Raw genomic sequence first — 24,283 nt, forward strand, 5'->3', positions numbered from 1 at the left:
TTTTCTTGACCTTCAGAGAATTCTGAGTAGCTGGTTGCTCGATATGTAGAGCATTTGCCCATCCATATGGGATGCTAACATTGGAGTGATTTGATTTGGAATAGGTACTTGGAACTCCACTCTCCCAGATAAGTGCTTTGCTGCTTTTTATTTATGCGCGAAAGCATTTCTTGCTTTTTAATGTAGAAGGAAGACAAATGTCTGAGTGCTTCACTCTGTCACAAAATTGGGTTCTTGTCTCTTGGCCAGCCTTGCTTTATAAATGTCATTCAGAGTACTTAACAGAGCTTAGAAAAGGCTTGCTGTGGGGAAAAGCCTAGGTAAACATCTCTTAAATAGAAATTTAAAAATAATTTGAAGATGTTTTCTGCCAATCAAGTTGCTCTTACTTACTGAAGAGAATGTAGCAGAGGTTCTTTGTCTTTGCTTACTGAAAGACCATGGGAGCATTATGTCAGATAAACACAATATATTCTTGTATTAAGTGGGTACTGTTTCACTGCTTTGAGATTCAATTCACTTAGCTTAAGGCAAAAAGTAAAATTAAATGCATTGCTACTTACGTACTCTTGAGGCATATGTAATGCAAATATAATGCTTTAGCTTCAGGCTAAAACTTGTAGCAATCAAGTGGTAGAGCTCTCTGTCCATCTCAATCCTGTAAACCAAGTTTGCAGGTCTAGACATAATTCCAGCATGTTTCTGAGCACCAGCAGATAATCTGTGTGTGTTCCTCCTTCAAGTTAAGGTTAATCAATAATGGCATGTCTTGTTGCCTTATAGGTTGAGGGAAGTGTGTGTGGGGCGGGGGAAGAGGTGTTGGGTTTTTTGTTTGGAGGGGATTGGAATAAATCAGTAGGCAAAATTTCCTTAGAAAGCTGGGGGGGAAGGTGCTTCATAAACTTCATGAACAGAGTGTTTTGTTCCTGTCAAAACACACACACACAAAATGGTACCAGAAGCTGTAGGTCACAAGCACGCTAGCAAGTAGCTTGGGCGTTGAATAGAGGTTCTGATAAACAAACCAGTGACAAAGGGAATTTCCTTTGGGACTGGAGAGGGTGAGTGGAATATGTAGCAGCACTGATAATGAGTTGGCTGGAGGAAGGGAACTGCCTGCAAGGGCAGAGTGGATGATGTTTTAATTGCATTCAAATTACTTGAGGGTTTTTTCCCCAAGCCTTTTGGTCATCTGTACATAGTGCTGTCTGGAAGGCCAAGGCAGTGTCACCTCAGTGCTCTGAAGTGATGTGATGACCTCAGTGATCTGTGTACTGATGGAAATACTGGAAGAGGACAGCAAGATGTTACAGTGCCCATTTAATACCACAGATGGGATTGCTCTCTGCTCCTGCTCTTGGGGAAGATGCCTGCTGCAGCTTAAGGCTGCCTCTCTCATCTTTGATATATGTGCTGGTGGAAGACCAGTTTGTAGATGTGTATTTGTAAAAGGCCAGCTGAGCCTCTCAGAAGCAGAAGATGGTGCTCCTGGTTCAGTCTCTCTTTTGCCCTTTCTGAGCAGAGATTCTCTCCACCCAGACATGTCAATCAGCAATCAGTTCATTGCCAGCTGTAGTTTTATGCTTCGCTACTTTTTTTTTTCCCCCCACACTGCATGGAACAAGTGCTTAGTCTGTTCTTCAGTGAAACTTTCTTGGAATTTTTTTGTGATGCAGTAGGGGTGAAGTGTTACATGGGAGGTAGAAGCCACATCACCCCATGGCTCCCAGCTGCTTTTTGCTTTTTCAATGTAGATACAAGTGGAGGGTGATTCCTGTATGAAAAAGGACAAAGGCCTCTTTTGTTTTAAGTGGGGAGAAAGGAAACTGTAGATTTAGTAAAAAGATTCCTCCTGCCTTATCATCACTGGCTTTCCATCTATTTAACCATATGCTCCCTGTTTTCCATCTCTTTTTCACCAGCCTGAATTTATCCCCTTTTTCTGCTCTAATCTGCTCTGCCATTCTAATCCTCCTAGTAGAATCACATGGGTAATTAAGTTTTAAGGATAGTGGAACTGCAGTGCTGTGACAAACACATCCACCTGTGGTGGGAGACACTGTTGATGACAAACTCATTCCTCTTCTCTTTCCCTAAACTTTGGCCTAAGGAAGGCTTTCAGCTGTTTTCTGCTGGCCCAGGGTCAGGTTCAAGGAACACCCTGCTCCGTATTTCCCCAAATGGTGATATGTTGTAACCTCTTGAGTGTGCCAAGGTAAGACATTTGTAATGGCAGTGAGAAACTTACTACTTTACTGGCACTAAATAGTGTACAGTAGTGAAAGGAGCACTGTGGATGGTTAGAACTGGAGTCTCAGCCACAACCACAGGGAATATCACAACATCTTTTCACACTGATGGCTTTTTGGTTTTACTGCTATCCCTGCGTTGTCTCAGAACTTTTCCTTCAAAATCAGATTTTGACGGGAAGATTGGTTTTTTCCAACCTTGCTGCAGCATGAGGTCTTTAATTTTCTCTCTTTAAATCCAATATGAATGTAAATAGGAATTTGCTCACTAGAAGCTTGAGTCGGAGGAGACATTTTGTTTTCTACCTCTTGGAAATGGATAAATGTTATGGTCACTGTGGCTTTTGTGGCATGGTGTGCACAGACATGTTCTTGAGATGTACATGCCATATGTGACAGCTCTATATCCATGAGCAGGATGCTGTTTTTACTTCTTACATGCTTTGTGACTGCCTGTAGAAAGCAAATGATTACAAGCTTTTGTTAAAAATTAATTCTGTTAAGTATGTGTAGACATGGAAATCACCTACCAGAAAGTTGGTTTTGTGTCTTCAGAAGGAGGCTGTTTTACTGGGGGACACAGAGAGAAGCAGATGACAGGTTGCCTCAAGATGCAAAAGAGAGCAACAGTCTAGTTCAGACATACACACAATCACATTTCTCTCTCTTTGCGTCCAGTGTTTCACTTGCTGATGCCCTTCTTCTCCTCCTCAGACAATTCTTTAATGCGTATGTGAAAGAATTGTTACACCTTCTACACTGAAAAAGGCACAGAAAGCAACTGGGGTTTTTTTAATGTGTTTGTTTAATCTGCAGTAAAAAAAAAAAAGGAAAACTGACTTCTAAGCATATGATAGATGTACTTCTAAAACAACATAATGATCAAGGTCATTTTCAGTTTAAAAAGCAGAAACTCAAATTTAACAGGCCTTGAAATCCCACTTTAAGAAGTTTATAATTTAAATATTTCAAAGCAAGTCTGTCCTTCAGATTAAGGGAAGGTGAAGTTTATACTAAAAAGCTACAATAGAACAAAATACTGAATTCTGCTTTCATCTTATTCTCATTTAACACTTTGCTTTTCAGTTATGCAGTTTAGCATTCCACATGAGGTTGTCTTTATTTTCTTTAAGCCACGATTATGTCAAATTAATTCCTCTTTTTCTGTGTGTCACGCAGTGTTAATAACATTACTGGGTTTGCAACATCTCAAGAGCTGTTTAGTCACAAAAATGAATGCTCCAGAAAGCAGACTATAGGAAAAGCTGAACCATTTTGTAAATAAAGATCATGTAGATGGCTCCATAAACTTGAAGGTAGGGTTCAAGATACATAATATGGATAAAGGCAGTGTAATACCACTAATTTTGTTTTTCAAGGCTAGAAATACTAAATTGTTCCACCTTTGAGTGTTTCAGCTTAGTACCTTCCTTAGAGATTTAATGTGTAATGGGATCAATCCCAATAATTGCTGAGTTTGCCTTAGCAAAAAGGGTGAGGTGAGAAAGGAGAGGGAAAAAAAAAGGCTTTTCTTTTTTCCCCCTCCCTTCTGGTAAACAGTTTCTCTTGTGGGGAAGGGATGTGAGCTTCAGCAAAACTAAAGGAACTGGTGTGAATGGCTGCTATCCATGTGAAATAAAGAAGGGTTGTAATCTTGTGTCAAAAGTGTCTAGTTCAAGGATTTATAAATAACAGTGGCTGTTGTACATTCTGAAGGGTCTTGAGACTCCTTGGTCTGTAACTGCATGTAAATACTTTTGCTGTAGTAGCTGGATAGCAGATACTTGTTAGACACTCCAGTGGTATCATGGATACAGGATTCTTGATGCTGGGGCTTCTTTGAAGTTGGGATGTGCGAAGGGTTTTGATTCTGCGGCCACTCACATCCCCTTCCACAGCCCTTTTTCCTGCTGTTTGTTTCCGATTTAGCACAATGTGCGCTTTCCCGTGTGCCCTGGAGCAGCTTTGTGGGAAAGGTATGCTGTAATTGGTTTATAACCATTCATAATGACATGGCAACTCTGAATAGCAACAGGGAGCAACTTAAGTTGTGATTTATTTAAGTAAGCTACATGGATTAAAGGCACTCCCAAGTGTACAAGTTGAGCTAGTTGCTTAATTGGGTGTAAATTTTCACATATAGCTTGGAAAGAGAGGCGTTTGTTTTGAAAGGCTGAATTTAGATGTATGGGGAAGCTTCTGGGCTGCTAAACCAATTTTGAGCAAAGTTTAATGTTGTCTTTTTTGGGGAAGTCTCAGTTTTTTAATTCAGCAAGTGCTATTATACCCTTGCCTCTTGTAAAGCTAATGAAATATTAACTTGAGCATTTAATTTGCAGCTGGAATATCTGACCTTGCTTTTGGTGCAGAAAAACAGGCTCTGATTTTGTAAGGCAGGATCGGTACCGCTGCTTTGGCTTTAGTCTTTTACCAGTTCATTGTATTCCTGCTCATTTTGTCAAGGCTCCATTGAGTTTGTTTTGTTTTGGAGCAGGGATTTGCTCACACGACGCCCATGATGCGCGCGACCCACCAGCTGCAGGGCATGATGAGGCGGCAGGCGCTGCGGCAGCCCTGGTAGTTGTAGGGCCACGGCTGGAAGCCCAGGAGGGGCTCGCAGATCCGCTGGCACTGCGTGTAACTCCGCCGGCACTCGATGCAGCACACGCCCAGGTGATCCAGCATGGGGTCAAAGGCCATCCCTTCACCTTCCAGCTGCTGGAACGTGAAATGTTAAATGTCATCCCAGTGCTCTCATTCTCATGGAATAGCAGAATACATCCATGCTCCCCTTAACTCCACAAAGGGTAAAACCTGCCGTCTTGGGCTGTGGAAGTTGACAGAACTCCCACTAAGTGTCCCAGGCATCTTGCTTTATTATTTTTTTCTTTTGGCTTGCTCTCTTTGGCACAAACATAGAATTGGTGCGATCACCCTTGCAAAATGGAAAGAGCAACAGGCAGCTCTAACTTCATTATTTTTATTCTACTGTCCTTGCAAAAGCTCCAGCAACAGTAAGCTCCTCCCAAACTTTAAATATTAGTGACAGAAATTATTTCAAGATAGTTACCTGAATCTTTAATGTAGGTGAGAATTCCTGAAATATATGATGTGGTTTTTATGATTAGTTTTAGATTCTGTATTTTAATGCTTTTTACAGCCCTTTTAGGAAACTATTCCTCTGGTTCCCTGCAGTTTCCTGAGGATTTGGCTCTTTTCTCTGAGTCTGGTTCCTTCCCTCCCACCCCACTACACTTAGGTGCATTGTTGACAGTGAGAATTGTGTCTGTTCTGTAGCTGACAGTAAGGAGTTATATGGAGCAAAGCATGCACAAAATACCTAAAAGCCTTTACCCTTCAAAATGCCTCATTTCTGGGGAAAAAAAGGTAACCTGATATTCTGCTTTTGGAAACTTGGGTTGTTCTTTGCCCATTGGTGTTACTTCAAGAAAAGCAGCAGTAATGCACAAATGCTGAAGTACCAGTCAGCTTTTTATCTGACCATTTGTAATTCATTTTTGGAAAGTAGTGGCACAACAAAAAAAGTAACACAGAAAGGTGCCACCCCCTGTCTGGGCTTGCACAGGACACTAGTGACAGCTGGGTGTTTTTAGGGACCCCAGCAACTCCTTCCCAGTCCTGAGAACAGGGAAGATGTTTTCTTGGTCAGGATTCATCATCCTTGAGTTCAGATACCTGCACCATGAACATCACCTGAGTTCATTATCCTGACTCCACTTACAGTGAGTAAAGAGAAATAGCTCTAGGGAGGGTTCATTTCATCCTTCAGGAAAGGCCTGGAGCATAATGAATGGTGCTTGTCAGTCCAGTGGCTGGCTCTGACAAAGCCTGGTGATAGGCATGGGTGCAGGAGCTGTGAGGGCAAACCCTGCCCTGCAGCTGAGGGAAGCCTGATGGCTTCATCTGTCTGGCCCTTTTCCATTCAGCTGGCTGCCCCTGGCTGGAAAAGCAGACCTGTGGCACTTGTGCCTCCAGAGGCAGGGCAGCTCAGACCTCATGAGATGGTCACCTTAGTGGCTGTGAGGAGAAGCTACATTCCAGTGCCACTGCTGTTTTACTGACCTCGTGAGAGAGTCGATTTAGATCCACTTTATTTGGAGTGATTAATTTAAGTTTAATTAAGGGATGTCAACTCGGCAGAATGCTGTCACAGTATAATGATCTCCTGCTGTTGCATAAATGTCAAGTCAAAGCTGGGACTTACTTCCAAAGCAGGAGGCATTTATCTTGTGACAGTGTTGTATTAAAATGACTTACTCCCGCTGCACCAAATGGTGGGTGTAAATTGTCTGGCGCTGGTGCAGCAGACTGGAAGGTGCCTCCTGCACAGCCAGTGTTCCTGCAGCGTGGCAGAGGTGTTGGGGCACAGCAGGGTGGCTCCTCTGCTCTTTCTGGGGGCTGCTGCTTCTTGAAGGGTGAGAACAAGTTTTACAACAGTCATCCTCCACCCACTGCTGCTATCTCAAAACAGATTCTTCTCTGTCCGGTTATTGCCAGTCTAGGATTGCTTACCCTCACAGAGGAGAGGCTGAGCAAGAAATTTATTTGGCTGAACCTTTATCTCTTTGCACCCAGACACTTCTGCTGTGTTCCCCTGTAGCAGTCATGTCTGGTACTAATTTCTGTTTGAGAGCAAAGCATGTTTCTAGCTACTGGACTCTCTTCACATAGTGAATGATGGGTCTCAGCTGTCTGATCAAGACCAGCTTTGGTTTGTTTCGAGAAGGTGCTACCCGTGTCACATCTCCAGTGCTGTTTCCATATGGATCTGGAAACCTCAAAAAGAAACTTGGCATCAACTTGCCTTAACCTTGTGATCTCAAGCACTTGTGCTTGTTTCAGAAATCTAAAACTGGGAGAAGAGGATAGAGGGAAGACATTTTTGAGCTTCTTAGGTGTTTTACCAGTCTATTATTTCCTAGAAAAGCTGAACAAGCAAAGACTGTGCAGATAAAAAAAAAAAAAGACAAGCCAGACATTACCAGTGTTACCTGTCCAACACAGTCCTGAGCTCTGAAGGAAGATTGCAGTGTAAATACTCACATTGTATGGGTTGTCTGGATTAAATGTTTGATCAGTTTCTTGTGCCATCGGCCTGGTTTCGTTAGCCTGGTGGCCAAGCTCTTGAGTCAGCTGCACGGTGTGTGACCTGGGGTTTACTTCTTCAGAAGCAGCTTCCAAGTCTTCCTCATCAAAGTTTGGTTCTGGCTGGCGCTTGTTTCTCTTCATTTGTCTCCTCTGGTTATCTGAAGGAATAATCACCAAGGGACAATCTTACCTTGAGTGTGTCATTGTAGTTACCTAATATTTCAGTGATTTCTTTAAATATTAAAAAAGGAGAGGATGGAGGGAGAGAGAAAGCCAAAACTGTGCCTTGGCAAACTTGACGTGCATCGCCATGGGAGCTGCTTGCCTTCCTCCGTTTTGTCTGCAGCCAGTGCCAGTCCAAAGCAGTGTGATTGCCTTCCCCCCCTCCCTCTTCTCTCCTTGAGGCAAAATTTGAGGAGATTTGTTGGGGCTTTTTTGACCCAGCCTGTAGTCACTAACCCAGCAGCAATTCCCAGCACTAGCAAGACCAGCTGTTCACATCTCGCTTATTTTAAAAAATGCTTTTAGGGTGGAATGGTGCCCTGCTCTCAAGGATATCTGGTTCTGGACAGCTTTGATACTGTTCTTTTGTTGCCCAGTAGGATATGCAAGGGAAGTGGAAAATATTGGTAGCTTGGTGCTTAGTCCACAGGTGATCTAAACTGTGGTAATTTTTTTTTCACACGTTGTCCCACCTGTTGTCCAGTTCTGATATTAACTGGACCAAGGAGGAATACATATTTTTGAGCCTTCTCTCCTCCGAACCCTGGAAGTTACCTGGAGGAGTTGCCATCTTCCTGGTGACTTCTGAACACCTTTGCTAAGCTTGCCTATGGCGGCCCCAAGTTGAGAGCTGGGACTGCCCCAGGGTCTCAGAAACCACCCACCAGGTGGCTGGCTTAAAGCATCTTGCTTCCACTCCACTGAATTCCTCTGGGGAAGCAGGGTAGAAAACAAGACAGGCTATGGTCCCAAACTCCTGACACCTGTTACCTGGTGTCAGCTGCCTACACATTGAGGGGGCTAGTTTAAGCTCTTGTCTTGTCCTTCTCTAGAAGTAGACTAACCTCTCTGGAAATGTTTCATTTCCTAGCAAGTCACCCACTTGGGTTATGCAAATTGTCTGAGTAAATACAAGGATGGAAAATATCTAGGGGATAAACTCCAAACCCACAATCTTGGCACGAGCCCAGGAAGGCGTGGGCAAGGGAGGAAAGGAGTCTGGTTTCCCAGATGTGCTAGTTTCAGTAGCAAACTTGATGAAGGAAGACATTTAGATGAAGGGAGGGATAACATACTTTTCAAATAAAAGAAATGTTACCTTTGGGATATGTTGGTCGCAGCCAGAAAATTGGAAGATCCCTGCAAAGCTCTAGAATTTTGGGGCTTAGGAAGCTGTTATGCTTGATAGGCTCATCTGCAGCCACCCAGATAAGGGAGTTTTTGTCAAATCTCACAGGCATGATTTCATCTTCCTGCAAATAGAAGAGCATAAATCCTTTGCTGCTCAGTGAGCAGTCACGTGCCTGCTTGCTGCTAATTCTTGAGCAGCAAACTGTATAATTATCCGCTGCAGCTAATGCTGAGCATCCTTCTATGTCATCAATGTGAGGGAATCGTGCTGAGCCAAAGCCTGGGGAGAGGCTGCCTCCACTGAAATGAGGGGCAAAGCCTCCATCAGCTTTGCTGGGGCTGTGATTTCACCCATCTCACTCCTGGAAGGCTTCTGCCCCATGCATGAGGGCTGGGTGACAGAGTTCTTTCAGCTCAAAGCACCAGAATTTCAGGTGCTGGAAACCAAAGTTGTACCACCTTCAGCAAAGCAGCAATGGAATAGTCCTTTATCTTTTTTTAAGTCCTGTTCTCATTTGACATACTCCCAATATATAACTCTATTTACAATGTGTGTATGGGGGGGGGGTGAGGGGAGGAACTTGTTCAAAAGTTTTAGAGAAGATTATAGGTTGAGAACTGCTCCAGCTTCCAGTTTCAAGTCAATGTGATCGGTCTGATTAAAGGTCTTGTTTGGTAAAAGCAATTCAATTGACCAAAAGCTTGAAGTGCAAGTTAAAGGAGCCTGCCTTTTTGAAGTGTACCCTGCAGGTTTTTGGTTCATATCTTCAAAGTAATGTAGGAAAATGCCAGTGATTGATTCTTTAAAGTTGTTAGTTCAAAGTATTATTTTACATAAAATGTGTAAGTATTTTATAGCAACGGTGAAATATTAAAAGAAAACTAACTTTTGAATCATGAAAACCAGCATGATTTCAAAGTTAAAATTCTAAATTGCGTTCATAAAAGTCATCAAGACTTGTTATATAACTGACTAGATCAATTTATTCCCTTGAGTTGTTGTTTCTTTAGTGTTTATTGATTTATTTTGTAGGTCTCAAGTCATTTAAGTTTGCTATCCAATCTGTCTACTGCTCTTTATTTACATTCTCCCACTTAAGCTTTTATCAACATCAGAAATATCTGACTCTAATTTTCAGAAATAAAAATATCCTTTGTTTCTGTTTGAAACGATCCTGACTTGTGAGCAGCCAGCACATGGGTATCTATAAAACTCATTTTACTCAACAATTTTTGTAGGTAGTGTTGCTGTGATGCCCATTGCAGGAAAATAGCATATGCATACTTTTTCCTAAATACTTCCATATCAGAGAGATGACTTGGCCCAGAAAAATAAATACTACTTTGCCATTCCTGTAGTACATCTGGCCTGGAAAATTGAGTGAGGGGGAAAAGTTAATGTCTTAGTGGTAGCTCTGAGCTGCTTGGTGCATGTGATTCATTGCAACAGTCACATAGGTGATGCATCTTGGGAGAAGATGCACAAAAAACAGGACAAGGAAATAGTTTTACTGTCAGCAGGTAGAATTAGAAATAAGTTTTTGATTATTTAGGATAATGTCTTCAGGTCTGTGACTTTGTTTTTACAAAAAGATGAAAAATTCAAACTTTGACTTCAAGCAATAGTGCTAATTAAGTCAAGGCCAGCTGCCTTAAAAATAAGGCAAGGCAGGAAAGATGGAACTCTCTGTCTGGAATTCGTGCAAGTTCTCTTTTCCCATGGGAAAAATCCTGCCGGCTTCAGGAGGCTTTGTAACATTTGTCAGCCTTTCTGACTCTATTAGGAAAGATCTTTTTCCCCTTAATTTTAAAGCAGATGTTCAGCAGTCACAGCAGCACTGCAGGAGGTGCAGCCTTAACAGCGCCTCTCTCCCCGCTAACTTGCTTTTATTCTCCCAGGAGCAGAGCAAACCCAGGGAAAGGGGCTGTGGATCCCCTGTGCTTTCCTGCCAGTGACTGAGCATCCAGCTGCATCCAGACTCAGCTGGACTCAAGTCACTGGAGCCACTCCTGTGTGAGCAATAACTTTGGGGGTCTGAGCTCTGGGAAACTCAGGCTTTGAGCACATAAAGCAGTTGGCTTTTTGGGCAAATATGAGGAGATTTGGTGGTATCTGGGTGAGAGCTGCAGCTTCTGTGCTGGTTATGATACAAATTCTATGAAATTTAATTAACATGTAAAATTAAGTCTTATGCTAAGAAGGTTAAGTCATATTTTTTATAATAAATTATTTCTTCTGAAATAGTTTAAATTTTGCCATGTTTTCCACAATTCCCTTTTTACTGTCTAGAGTGATGGCGTTCATGTTTCTGCTCAAAAGCATTGACAGAAATCTCCTGGGATCTACCACAGTCCTCCTTTGGATTGACTACAGCAGCTGCTTCTTCCACAGCCTCCCTTCCAGCCTTGTGCACAGCCTGGTCTCAGGCAGGTGCTCTTGTCATGGAGATCTCCTGTGGATCTGGCAGAAATCAGTCTGTGGCTTCCCCACTCACTAATCTGCAGCCTCTCACGATGTCCCTGGACACAGTGACATGTCTTGACACCAACCTTGTTTTTCTTACCTTTCAGGGTCTTCTTGCAACCAGTCATTGAATCCCAGCTATCCCACCCTGTCCCTACCATGAGCCAGAGTGGCTTCCAAATGCCATTTTTATTTGTATTTCAGTACCTCCTTTAGGCTGTCTCTATACAAAGATTAGTTAAAAAACCAACAAACTACCCCTTACCAGCTCAGATGAGAGGCTCACTTTAGCCATAGCATCAACTTCAGGGATGTGAGCTTTTGGCTGAGCTTTGATGTAACACTTTTCTCCTTCAGCAAAACGGATCCCAGTTATGCCCTGCAAAAGCAGAAGGCAGGGGGTTGTGCACAGCCCTCCAGCTCCTCACCACCCCCAAGAAAGTGCCTCAGCTCTGCTAAAATTGCCACTGAATTTTCAGTCTGAAGGGTAACCTTATTTAAAACCAGAAGCAATAAAACACTCTTCCCTTCATCATTTTAGCTTCACAATTTTGGTCAAATTGGTCTGGAAGTTTTTGCTTGATTCCTGAAAGTGGGGGGGTGTTTTATGTAAGTGCTTCCATGCAGGCTGTAGGCTACCTGGAGTAGCTCTGTTAAGGAATTAGTTGACATGATTTGAACTGTAACTTAGCACCTAACGTAGGCAGTCTTGAAATTGTGCTAGCTGGTGGCATGGTACCCTTGTGACACAGTTTAACAAAAATGTGGGGGCAGTTTGGTTCAGTCTGTACAAATAAGTGACTGTGACGGCAAAGGGAAGTTTGTGACGGGCAGTTTGGTGCAGAAATCTGTGTGTGGGACTTTGTCTAGCCTACTAGGGCGAAATGCAGTTGCATAAACCATAGATGTCTAGTTTTGAGCAAGAGAAGGAGCAAGTTTCCTGCAAGTCCTGGGACATACCTTCCAGCTCGTGCCAGAACCTTGGGCATCCACACCTTGCCATTGTCTGTAGTGTCCACGTTTCCACTGTAGGCTTTGGTTATCCATAAAAGAGCTCTCTTCTACATTATAAATTTAGATACCTCGTTGTAAATGGCAAAATTGTTGTGTTTTTCATGTGATTGCACAAGTCAACCACCTAAATATAATTACCTAGTGTCCTTTAAGTTGTGCTGGTTTTCTGCCTGGCCTCTAGCTGCCAGAAAGAGGCAGGTGTGTAGAGAAAGGGGTGTGGGTGTCAGCATGACCCCTCTCATCTGCCTTGAAGAGGTATCAGGGATGCCTTCGTGTGCGGTGCTGGGTGCCACAATGGCAGACATTAAACTGTTAGGGGGTGTCCAAAGGAGGGGGACATGGTGAAGGGCCTCGAGGGGAAACAGTGTGAGGAGCAGCTGAGGCCTGTTCAGCCTGGAGGAGACTGACGGGAGCCCTTGTTGCAGTTTCAGCTTCCTTGTGAGGGGAAGAGGAGGGGCAGGCACTGACCTCTGCTCTGTGGTGACAGTGACAGGACCCCAGGGAATGGCCTGAGGTTGTGTCAGAGGAGATTCAGGTTGGATATCAGGAGAAGGTTCTTCAGCCAGAGGGTTATTAGGCACTGGCACAGCCTCCCTAGGGAAGTGGTCACAGCACCAGCCTGGCAGAGACCAAGAAGTATTTGGACAGTGCTCTCAGGCACACAGTGTGACACTTGGGATGGTGCTGTGCCAGGAGCTGGACCTGATGATCCTTGTGGGTCCCTTCCAACTCAGCAGATTGTCATGTAGTGCAGCATGAGATGGATGGTACTGGGGCACCTGAGCCATTGTCCTGTGTGTCTGCAGGTCCTGTGTAGCTACAGGACACAGCCCCATCACAACAAAATGACTACAAAAAGCAGTGAGAGAGGAGATGGCTATTCAAGGATGGATGCATTAGGATATAAGGCTTTGTGGTGTACCAGGTGTTCTAGGAATACCCTATATTGCCAAATCCAGGCCTTCTCTGACCATGCAGTCATTCCAGCAGTGCCAGTCATCCTAAATTGTTAATGTAAATACCAGTCTGTTGGAAGCCCATCTCTTCAGTTGCTTTCTCCTTTGTGTGCATTCTTGGCTGAAAACCCAAGTGGCATCATCCCTTTGCTGAGGTTGTCCCTGGCCCTCTGTAATGACAAGCAGGCACCGTCCCTGGGAGGTCCCTTGAGCCGGTTGGTGTTGGGAGCTGATTTGTAACCTGGCTGTGACAGGCACTAACTCACAGGCAGCAACACACATGGAGCAAACATGAATTCAGCATCTCTCCAGTGGACTGTGCTTCTGTGCAGATGTGAAATGGCAAAGGCAAATGAGAAGAGCTCGCTGTGGATGCTCCTACTCAGCTGCTGATAATGTTGCTATGGTGATGTTAATGAGAGTTGCATAAAGGCAGAACCACAGCTGTTGGGAAAGTTGGGGGTCCAGCATCTCCTGGCATGGATTCGTTTGTTCTTGCTCAAAAGCCAAGGAGCTGGATTTCCTTGCCTTTCTAGATCCAGCAAGGGAAAGGTGGCTGCTCCAGAAGCAGAGAGGCTTCCTAGCAGCAGCACCTTTGTTTTAGGTGCTTCTTTGACTTGCAGAGGGCTTAACTCTGAAGCTGAGTGTTTTGCACCTGAGACCATTAAACTGCAGGCTCTGGGCCCTGTGATGGGTTTGTGCAGCATCACACAGATGTGCCTTAGTAGCTCAGGGCAGCTCAGAGACCTACTCTGTCTGAGCTACTGAGCTCTGCTGAAGTTTGGCATCTGTCAGTCCAGGCTCTACTGGGTAGCCACAAGTTGCTGGGGTGCCCAAGTGTGTTTGCTGTCAGCCCGAGGGGCCCACACCTGGCATTGGTGCACAGATGCATGAACTGTGCCAAATGCCTCCATCCTCTGCCATGGGGATGAAACCAGGCCAAGCCATGGAGAGCAGCTCCCATCCTTAACCTCAGGGCAAAGGAAGCTCCCCAAGTCAAGCACTGCAGAGTGGTCTCTCCTTGGCCTACTGTATTGACCCTCTGCTCCTCAGACAAGGATGTCTGGGGGAGGTGTTTCTGCCAGTTCAAACCACATGAAATAGTGACAGAGTTGTGTCACAGCCTGACAGAATGTTTTCCTAGTTAGACCCCAAGGTCTCATGTCACATCTCTGCTCAGCAGTTTGAAAATGCAAAGTATTTACATGGAGTCAAACCCAATGCAGCCTAATCCACACCACTTCCTGGAGTGGTACCTGGCATGGCTGATCTCCAAAAAGCACTTTGATTTTTGTTTTGGAGGAAACTGCCTGTCTCCCTAGGAATGCAAGCCAGGAGAGCAAAAATGTTTGTGTGGATGGTTGGAGGCTGGAACCTGAGACTAAGTGGGGCAGAGAAGTCAGGTCAGAACAAGGTGTCCTTAAGAGTCCAGCACTGGAGTGTGTTACATGAAGGACAAGAGTGGCACTACTTACGATCTGAAAATCGTGGACTTCAACTGCCTCTTCACTCCCACTTCCTGTTTTGAATGTCTCTAAGTTGTTTCCAGCATCTATTTCCATTGATCCATCTTGTACTTTTCCATTAATGCTCATAGTATAGTGGACGTTGTACACCTGGAATCAATAAAAGAGCGGTAGCACATGCCAGTAATTACTTACTGCCTTCCTCCTACACCAGGCAATGGTCAATCTGACTCTCATATCCCTATTTAGCTCCCAAATTTTGCTGCTGCAGGCATTTGATAACCCTCCAGCAACCAACAGTGCACTACTTCAGCACTGGGGTCAGCTGGCAGTGGGGCAGCCAGCCCTGAGAGGTTGTTGGGTCTCCATCCTTGGAAGTTTTCACAGCCTGACTGGATAAAGCCCTGAGCAACCACCTCTGACCCCACGGCTGTCCCTGCTCTGAGCATCAAGTAGGACTAAAGATCTGAGATCCCCCTTCCAGGGAGTGCTTATAGTTTTACTTCAAAAACAATGTGGGGTGAGTCCACATCCATGTTCACTCTGGCCTAAAAACCCTCTTCTAGGACATTTAGGAATTTCTTGTTATGCTGGCATGATTCCCAAAGGACAGCAGGCGTGAATGTCCTGCTCTGAAGGAAGCCAAGCCCTGTTTATCTCTTAGGATGTACTGCTGAGGCACAGGAAAACAGGTTCCTCTTGAATACGAACACACTTCCCAGCTTGTAATGGATGTGAACTTTGTTTAAATTGGATGTGAAGTTGTATAGGCTGGTATTTTCCTTGTCAGCGTATTTGCCCTTATCCTATTTTCAATGAGGAGAGCTATGGCATGGTTTGTATTTGCTGGAGGACCACAATCTGTGGAGGGGTTTTGTGATTCTCCTGTGCAGCTCTGCTAAAAGTGCTGCACAAGCAGTTTATTTTGGGTCTTAAAAAAGCCCTTACAGCATTTTAATGAAAAATTTACACTGACAGCTAGAGACAAATTTCTTCTTCTCTCACCTTCACTCAGGGAAGTCTAAGGTGCTAAAGATTTATGGTTCCTCAGTTATACACAGCCACTCCCATCTTTCTGCTTTCTAGGACTCCTGTTGAAAGTGGTCCATAAAACCAGACCAGTGTATGGTCTCCCCCTGACAGGGGCTGAGCTGGAGTTGAGATTTTGATACCCCTGTCATTTAGGGAAGAATTTAAGGATATAAAATAAAACCAAGAATTTTAAAATTGTGTTAGTTTTTTAAAATTAATTACCCTGGATATAATTTTTGCAGTTGCTTCCTAAACATTTGCAACTCAAGTGCAGCTTTCTGAGTTTGAAGGCAGTTTGGAAAAATAACTCTCAGCTTTCCCAGTGTCTTCACCTAGAGAGCAGCTTTGAAGCTTAATGGAAACTGTGAATGTGACATAATTTGTATGGCTGAATTTAGATGACAGGAGCATTAAAAAAGGGAAGCATTATTTTGTACTCCACAAATGCACCTACCTGCTCAGAGCTGAAAGCACTGTCCCCTGCCTATGCCACCATTTGCATCCCTCTCCCTTTTCAAAAGTCCAGAGAAACACACAGTTCTTACAGCACGTCTTAGAGGTCAGCAGTGTGTCCTGTCTTTTTGCTGTAAAACCTTGTACCTTTCTTTCTGATTATCTGAATTATCCCTGTGTGTAGGGGTGTATCTCACAGGGCCACCTTTGCTCTGGCTGCTGGAATTCACACAAGGCTCTCCTTGATGAGGGCTGGCGTGTGGCCAGAGGCAGTACAAAACTTCTTCCAAAGTAAATTCAAAGGTACTAATTTAATTTATGGAGAATGGTACAGTCATGTGTGTACCATCATGTTTCAAATATGTTTTAAACACAGATTCTGTGTAAACAGAAAGAAAAATTAATCTGTAAACATGTTATAATGCTCTGAAGTTTGAGTCTTTAACTGATCACCAGCTTCTCAGTTTCATTCTTTCCATAAAGTGTTTCTCATGTACCCCAGAAACTGTAAATAATAAAACTTAACTTCAAAAATTGCTCCACAGCTGCAAACCTAAGTGTATGCACAGGTATACAAAGCACCAGAAATAACAGTGCCTGTTAATGGGTTAATTACAGTATTATGTACTTGAGGGTCCTGGTAGAACCTGGACTGAGAATGCAGATGCTATGAAAAAAGAATTTACACATTTCAATGTTTTTTTGTCCTGAGAGCTGGAGCTTGCCCAGGATGTGAATCCCCAGGGACTTGTTGGGGTTTGAGTTCACTGAGGATTTGTGAGCAGAAATCAATGTGCAGTCTATGCTCTCAAAGACGTGTTTCGTGTTTGCTAATAAATGTGCTTCCAGGAAGCTCCATCCGCACAGCCGTCAAAGACAGCGATTATGGGTTTGGGGTTTTAGGTGTTTGGGGGTTTTTGAACGGAAAAAACCCTACAGGTCTGCTTAAAGACCTCTTTATAGACCTCCTCGCAACGAGCGCTTCCAGCCCGTGCCTCCCGTACGTGCGGGGGCTGCCCGCCCACCCGGCCCGGCTGCGGACGAGCCCGGGGCCCGGCCCGGCGCGCTCACCTGCCGCTCCGTGCCCTTCCAGAAGTAGAAGGCGCCGATGGCTCCGGCCAGCAGCAGGAGGGCCCCGGCGATCAGCACCGCGGCCCCGGCCTTCAGCAGCCGCCCCGGTCCGGGGGGCGCGGCCGCCGCGTACGCCTGCGGAGAGCGCGGGTGGAGCAGGGACCCCGACCCGATCCGACCCCTCTTGTCCCCATCCGGCCCGCTACATCGCGACCTGTCCCGACCCCACCCGTTCCCCACCGTCCCAAACCAACCCGTTCCCTCCCGTCTCGACTCGCGGGATCCCGTTCCATCCCAACCCATGCCCACAGGTTTAGTCCCGGTGCCACCCTGTCCCGCCCGGTGCCAGCCGGCAGCACTCACGGGCGGCAGGCACAGCTCCACATCGTCGGGCCCCACTCGGGCGATCGGCACCTTCTCGGAGCCCTCTGCCATGGCTGCCGCGGGAGGGAGACCTGCCCGGGCTCGGCCCCGGCCCCGGCCCCGGTCCCGGGCCTGCACCGCCCCGGCCCGCCCCGCTGCCGGCCCCGGCCCCGGCCCGCGGGGAGGGCAGCACCGCCCAACCCCGGGCACAATGAGCTCCTTGAGCTGCCCGGCAGCCGGGGGAGCTCCCTGAGACTGTGCCCTCCTGCCCCATCGCCGCCCCCTCCTAGCGACCCCTGGGCGTCGTCTCCAGCTTCCCCCCTTCCCGAGGGGGTCGGGGATGTAGGGGACCCGCACCCCGCACCCCGCGGCGAGAAGAGGGGCGCCCCGTCAGACAGACGGCCGTCGTAAAAAAACACCAGCTTTTAAAATCGAACAACGTGTTGACTGATTTTTTACACTTGCCACAGGAATTTACAGGCGCTGGAGCTGACAAACTGCAGGTCGGCGACTGCTCCGCAAAACACCTCGCTGACTGGCATAAGCCAACAGCCTCTGGCTGAGCTCCGTGTCCAGGCTGGGCACAACCATTCTAATATTGTACATGGCAAGCTTTTAAAGGCTACAGCTGGCTATGTGTCTGTCCATGTCTGTGTTTCCTTCACACCCCTTATGGATGTCCTGCCTGTACATACATACACATGCCTGTGTGTGCACACTTTGATGCTGGAAAATAAACTGTGCTGGACTCCTTTGGGGCTGATGGAGTCAAACACAAAGCACAGCATCCTTTGTAAGGCTGGAAACCGAGACACAGACACCAGCTGCAAAAGGAGTGTGATGGGGGGTGGGTCTGAGTTGTGCCCCATCCTGCCCTGCCCTTCTTGCCCGTTGTGCCAGCTCCAGCTGCCCAGGCAGGCAGCAGTGGGGAGGGTTCATCTGGGGAAACCCTGCTGCACGGGGCCCCTTCTCACTCCAGAGCAGAGCCCACACCAACCAGCTCTGCTGCAGCAATGTTCTTTTTTTACGTATGTGTCTCTATTGATATTTATCTTCCTCTTTCTTCTCCATTTTGCTCATCTGGCAGGTTGTTCAGTTGTTACACACTACTGACACATTTCCCCAGCCATCTTAGAATTTCTGGGATTCTTGATAGTGGAAGCCAGCTGATGACCTTGTCCCACCATGGCTCATCCCACAAAAGGAAAATCTGACCCCCACTGTTGATTGCCTACATCTGACTCTCCTCTGTGCCCCACTCCATAACATCAAAAATCTTTGTTTTTCCATGTCTGAATCCCCTCAAGTGAGTTAACCAGTAGTTAAAACCCCATCATCAGGCACTGCAAAAGCAGAGAAAGCTCAGGCTCTCCTGACCACCTTGTGTTTGCTGAATCCCAGCAAACTGTGTTGACTGAATCCCAGAGACATACAATTCCCATTTTCCTCCCCTTCAACCTAAATTCATCCTTTCCGTCGATTACTGTCGTTAACGATCAGACCTTCAACCAAAATTTAACGGGCATAGTTGCTGCTGAAAATAAACACAATCACAGCTCATTAAATCAAAAGCAAAACCCACTGTGCAACTTCCTAAACTAGGACATATTCCAACCCGCTCTTGAATGACATACTGTGGTAGTTCAGGCTAATAATAAGATTATGATCCTCTTCATTAGCAAGTATTTTGTTACACCAAAAATCTCGTGAATGGATATGTCTATCTTGGCAAAATGTGAGAATCCCAGCCTTTGATCTCAAACCTTCATTTAGCATCTTTGCTTTAAAAAGACAGATTTATTTTAAGGTCCCTGTGCTTGTCTCCCATGGGAAAATGTGCCAGGGAAGGAGTGCTTGCCCAGGAAGAGCTGCTGCTCACTGGGGTTCAGCTTGTTTGAGCTGCTTCCCTGGGACTAAGGAGAGGAAACTGCTGTCCCTCCCATCCTGGCATGAATCTGAGTGCCCAGTGGCTCCTTTCTTGGGAGGTGACTGGAAGGACAGAGGGAGGCTGAGCTGTTTTGTCTTGCAAAACTGTGGCTGAGGCTGCCCTGACAAGGACTGTTAGCAGAGACACTACCAGTGCAAGAATGAATAGGTGGAATTCTGTGCTGGATATTCACAAATGGGCCCTTCAGCGCTCTGTGGTGAAATGCAATATGCCCCCTGGAGCAAAAAGGAGAGAGTGGGAAGGCTCACCCCCACCCTAGGGATGGGGCAGCAGGGGCCCTGGCAGGTTTTAGCATGGGCAGGCTCGAGCAATTCCAGGCACTGGTACCAGCTGCAAGCTGACCCACAGGGATTGGTGCCTGGCTGCTGCTCCTTGGGAAGCTGCAGTGTGAGATGGGTCCTGCTCACCTGGGGAAGTGTGGGTGGGAGAACCAGTCCAGTGGGAGGGGGCTGTTCTGCTTAAACCCTGGGAGAGAAGCTGTGCAGCATTTCCTCCTCAAGCCAAGGTGCAAATACCCTGAGTAATCCTCCAAACATATTTTTCTCATGCAGGGAACAATCCCAGATTATTTTTTTCCCAATTCAGAGCATCACTGCCTTTTCTTCTTTTGTTCCATAGACAGAGGAAGAGCAGCATGAAATTTCAAGCAGTGAAAAAAATTGCTCCTGTTACAAGGTTCACAGTTTACCACCTCTAGCTAACCCCTATGCTCTTGCTTTGCCTTTTGTGTGGGCACAGAGCTGTTTTCCTTGGAGGGTGCATGGAGTGCATCTTTTACCGTTTGATTGATCAGGTGACAAGAGAGAAAACAGGAGTTTTTAGACAGATGCAAATCTGTGCAAACAGCTCGGCATTCAGCAGCTCCAGACTCTCGCTGCAGAGTGCAAAGACGATTGCAACAGCCACTGTTTGCAGGGCTTAGGACAAAAAAAACGTGACTTGCCTTTCACTGGCTGAACCCTTCATTTGCAATAAAGATGATGGTGATAGCAGTGTCTGAGCTCAGTCTCCTCTCTAAATAACATGTGTGTGCTCAGCTGGATTAAGCCAACTTCTGAGACTGGAAATCATAATAACAGTCTTTTACAGGACAGCCTTTCTGGTCGTCTAATACTATTATCCTCTGGGCTGAAAAGCATTCCAGAGCACTTGGAGTGCTACGATGAATGTGAGGCTGTTTAGCTGATAGTACTGGCTTGTCTCAAGGAAGCACATTTTCTCATTATTTTCCAGTTTAAAGAAAAAGTTTAGAAGAAGAAATAGAAATATTAAAAATGAGAAGGATTTGGTCATGCTGTGTGCCTTTCTGAAAGTCTCTTGTGGTGCCTTATGCATTTCATCTTCATTTTCTAAGTGGTCCAAATAGTTGTTTGAACTCCATTATGGCCTGAATGAAAATGTATGAGGGTTTCTGAGACTGGGCACCTAATTCACTGCTCTGCTTTTCCATGGCTTTACACCACCATAACATGGTGCCAATTCAGGTTCCACATACTTGATGTCTCTTCAATAATAACCAAAGTCCTTGGAGGAAAAAGTCCTGCAGAAAAAGAAAATATTGGCTTTGGTATTGTGGTGGGCTGAGTCTGGCTGGATGCCAGATGCCTGTCAAAGCTCCATCACTCCTCTCCTTGGCTGGACAGGGGACAGAAAATATAACAAAAGGCTCATGGGTCAAGATAAGGACAGGGTGAGATTAGTTTGATTTAGTACCAATCAAATCAAAGTAGGATGATGAGAAATCAAACCAAATTCTAAAAACATTTTCCCCCCACCCCATCCTTCTTTCCAGGCTCAACCTTATTCCCAATTTTCTCTCCCTTCTCTCCTGCAGTGGTGCAGGGGGACAGGTAATGGGGTCTGTGGTCAGTTCATGGCATGTTGGCTCTGCTGCTCCTTCCTCCTCAAGGAAAGGACTCCTCTGACTCTGTCCCTGCTCCAGTGTGGGGTCCCTCCCACGGAGACAGTCCTCCATGAGCTTCTCCAGCATGAGAACTCCCCATGGCTGCAGGTCTGCACAAACTGCTCCAGCCTGGGTCCCTTTATGGGGTACAGTTCCTCAGGAACAGGCTGGGTCCCCCATGGGGTCACAAGTCCTGCCAGCAAACCTGCTCCAGCTGGGCTTCTTTCTCCATGGGGCCACAGCTGCTGCCAGGAGCCTGCTCCAGTGTGGGCTTCCCACATGGCCACAGCCTCCTTTGGCATCCATCTGCTCCTGGAGTACCCCCTCCCACTCCTTCATTGACCTTGGTGTCTGCAAGGCTGTTTCTCTCACATATTCTCACTCCTGTCTCCATTTGCTGTTTTGCCAGCTTTTCCTCCCCTTTCTCAGCTCTGTTACTCGGGAGGTGCTACTGCTGTCCCTGATGGGCTCAGACAAGGCCAGTGGCACATCTGTCTTGGAGCTGCCTGGCATTGGCCCTGCTGACACTGGGGAAGCTTCTGGCAGCTTCTCACAGAAGCCCCCCCACAGCTCCTCTGCTCCTAAAACCAGTTATTTAACTTGTGACAGCCCAAGAATTTTGATAAACTCTAAAGATTCTTGCTGGCACTGAAGCCAAAGGATGAAAACCCACGTATGTTTGTCATCATCATGGCTCTCATCTCTGTGGTGTCCCTGGACTCTGCTGCTCCAGGGATGCTCACTTTTCCTCCTCTCCTCCCCCAATGACACAGTCTTCCCTTCTCTGACCAGCAGCTCATGAAATTTCAAACACCAAAAACATTGCCTTTCCTGGTAGGCTGTGAAATTCTCCCTGGAAAGCTCTGCAAGCTCCATGCTCTAATGCTACTCTCCGGAGAGGATGAGCATCCCTGGTTGCCCTGCTTGGGATGCACCTCCAGCAGGACAACCCAGTGCAGCTGAGCTGGCCCCAGGATGGCCTTAAGTGTGCTTGGTGCAGGATCCTGCTCATCCCAATCCTCCCTCTTCTCTTCTGTAGTTGGGTGAGGACATATGGCCCATCACAGTTTGCTCTTCTTCACCCCAGGACACTAAAAGCTGACTTGTTTTTCCTCAGGGCTGGCTCCCATCTATCCATATGTCTTCATCTTATTCTTCTTAATTTAGCTAGTGGCTGTGCCTTCTGTTTTCCTTGAATTAAAGAAATAAAATAAAATAACTAGCTGTCATTACATGCTTTCATTCCTACCTTTAACGATGTGGTCTCTTTTGTAGCTGTTCTGTGCAAATTGCTCATAGGCTACTGTGTTTCTTAACCTCCAACCACAGCTTCGTGCTTTGGAGGTAGTTATTATCTTAAACAACTTGGTAGCATCAATCTGTTTCTTTCCCAGAGGCTTCTTTACACTTTGATGAGAAATCTGCTAAGTCTCTTTTTGCTTTGTGGCAAAGGCCGAGCCCAGCTTTCTATTTATTTTTTTTCCCCTCACCCAAAAGCATCCATGAATCAACTCTATTTCTCTTTTTCGATCTATGGGCTGCTTTCCTAATAATTTCATGACCTGACTTTAGAGAATATTTCCAATGAGATTGTCCCACAGGCGTCTGCAGCACCAGAATGTTTTTTACAAATCCAGTCTCTTGAACTGTGTATTTTACTCACCCTTCTGACAACATTTTAAACATTTTTGCTCTCATCACCTCTGTGAGACTTTTGAAGGAGTTCATTCCAGTAGATTTAATCCATATTCACCTATTTTCTGTTCTATTATTTTGTCTCTTACATCAGGCTTTTTTTCTTTTTAGCCAATCTACAATACTTCTTCCTCCAGATTAGATCTTTAAAAAATATTTGTTTTACAAAATGCTCTCCCTCACATCAGATTTCATAAACTAAGCCTAGGAGAGTGAAAGAACCACGAGAAATTTTAGTCCTGTGGGGCTTTTTCACTTCAGAACCTTTTCTTGAGCCTGCTGGCCCTCAGAAATGACACATCCATCAAGGACCTCTGTTCCCCACTGAAGGCTGTGAGAGCTGCATTGCCTCTAAGGACCTCTGTGCTTAGGCTGGAATATGGATGAGAAAAGGGGTGAGTTCCTGCTGGAAAGTCCAGCAGACAGTGATAGGACTCCACTTTCCTTATGAAAGGAAGCACTATCAAGAACAACAATTTTGGCCAGGCTGAGGCCAAATCTCCTATCTCAAAGATGTTATTTGGTAAGCCTGGGGCAGCAGGGTTGTTGTGTGTGTCCAGTGTGGACTGCTGAGGGGAACAAATGCTTGAGAAATAGCATGAAAAAAGCTGTGGACCTTTCACCTTGGACAGCTTGGAAGAGTGAGGGATGGAGGGAGGAATGGCAGCCTGTGGCCCTGGAGGCCAGGTGAGTTTGGAGAGGGAATTATGAGCTGCTGGGAAGAGCTGGCTGCTCTGGGATGCTGTGGTGTGTTCTTAAGTTCGTTAGTTTGCTCCCCCCATTTTCTGTATTACTTCCTGCTGCTACCATGCCAGTTATGTTGCTATGGAAATGAAACTGCTCCTCCCTTGGTTTCTCTTATAAAGTGAAAGTTGTTTCCTCCTTGGGGTCAGTCAATCACTCTTTTTCTCCTCCCAGGTTTCGAGAATTTTCCTTTCTCTGGGAGGTATGGTTGGCTGTAGCCCCGGAGCCCCTCCTATGATTTATAACAGTTGGTTACTTTAGTATATCAGTTATGTTTCGTACCTCCAAATATGTATTTCTATTGGATAGCCGGGTTTCCCTGCCTTCTTCCCCCCTTTTCCCTTAAAATCCTCTCCTGCCCCTTGTTCGGGGCCATTTGCTGGGTGTTTTCCCCTCCTTGTTGGTTCTTCTGTAATAAACCGACAGTTTACCCCCAGCAAGTGGTCGCCTCCTAATTCGTCTC

The 24,283-nt window shown here is 45.8% G+C and overlaps 1 protein-coding gene across 2 annotated transcripts; it reads right to left on the reverse strand.

Moving 5' to 3' along the window:
* Nucleotides 1-2,238: 2,238 nt before the first annotated feature.
* On the reverse strand, nucleotides 2,239-17,727 carry CNMD (chondromodulin). 2 transcript variants are annotated; one of them, XM_074535491.1, is made up of 7 exons: nucleotides 17,531-17,723; nucleotides 17,168-17,302; nucleotides 14,621-14,761; nucleotides 11,441-11,554; nucleotides 8,680-8,833; nucleotides 7,314-7,516; nucleotides 2,239-4,967 (listed from the first exon to the last, which is right to left on the reverse strand). In XM_074535491.1, exons 1-7 carry the CDS (start codon nucleotides 17,600-17,602, stop codon nucleotides 4,752-4,754), a joined length of 1,035 nt encoding a protein of 344 aa, XP_074391592.1. In that variant the 5' UTR covers nucleotides 17,603-17,723; the 3' UTR covers nucleotides 2,239-4,751. The 2 variants fall into 2 exon arrangements, with proteins under 2 accessions (XP_074391592.1, XP_074391593.1); XM_074535492.1 differs by lacking the exon at nucleotides 17,168-17,302 and having other exon boundaries at nucleotides 17,531-17,727.
* Between the last annotated feature and the right edge of the window lie 6,556 nt (nucleotides 17,728-24,283).

This window comes from Zonotrichia albicollis, chromosome 2 (genome assembly GCF_047830755.1).
Source record: "Zonotrichia albicollis isolate bZonAlb1 chromosome 2, bZonAlb1.hap1, whole genome shotgun sequence".
NCBI classification, from domain to species: domain Eukaryota; kingdom Metazoa; phylum Chordata; class Aves; order Passeriformes; family Passerellidae; genus Zonotrichia; species Zonotrichia albicollis.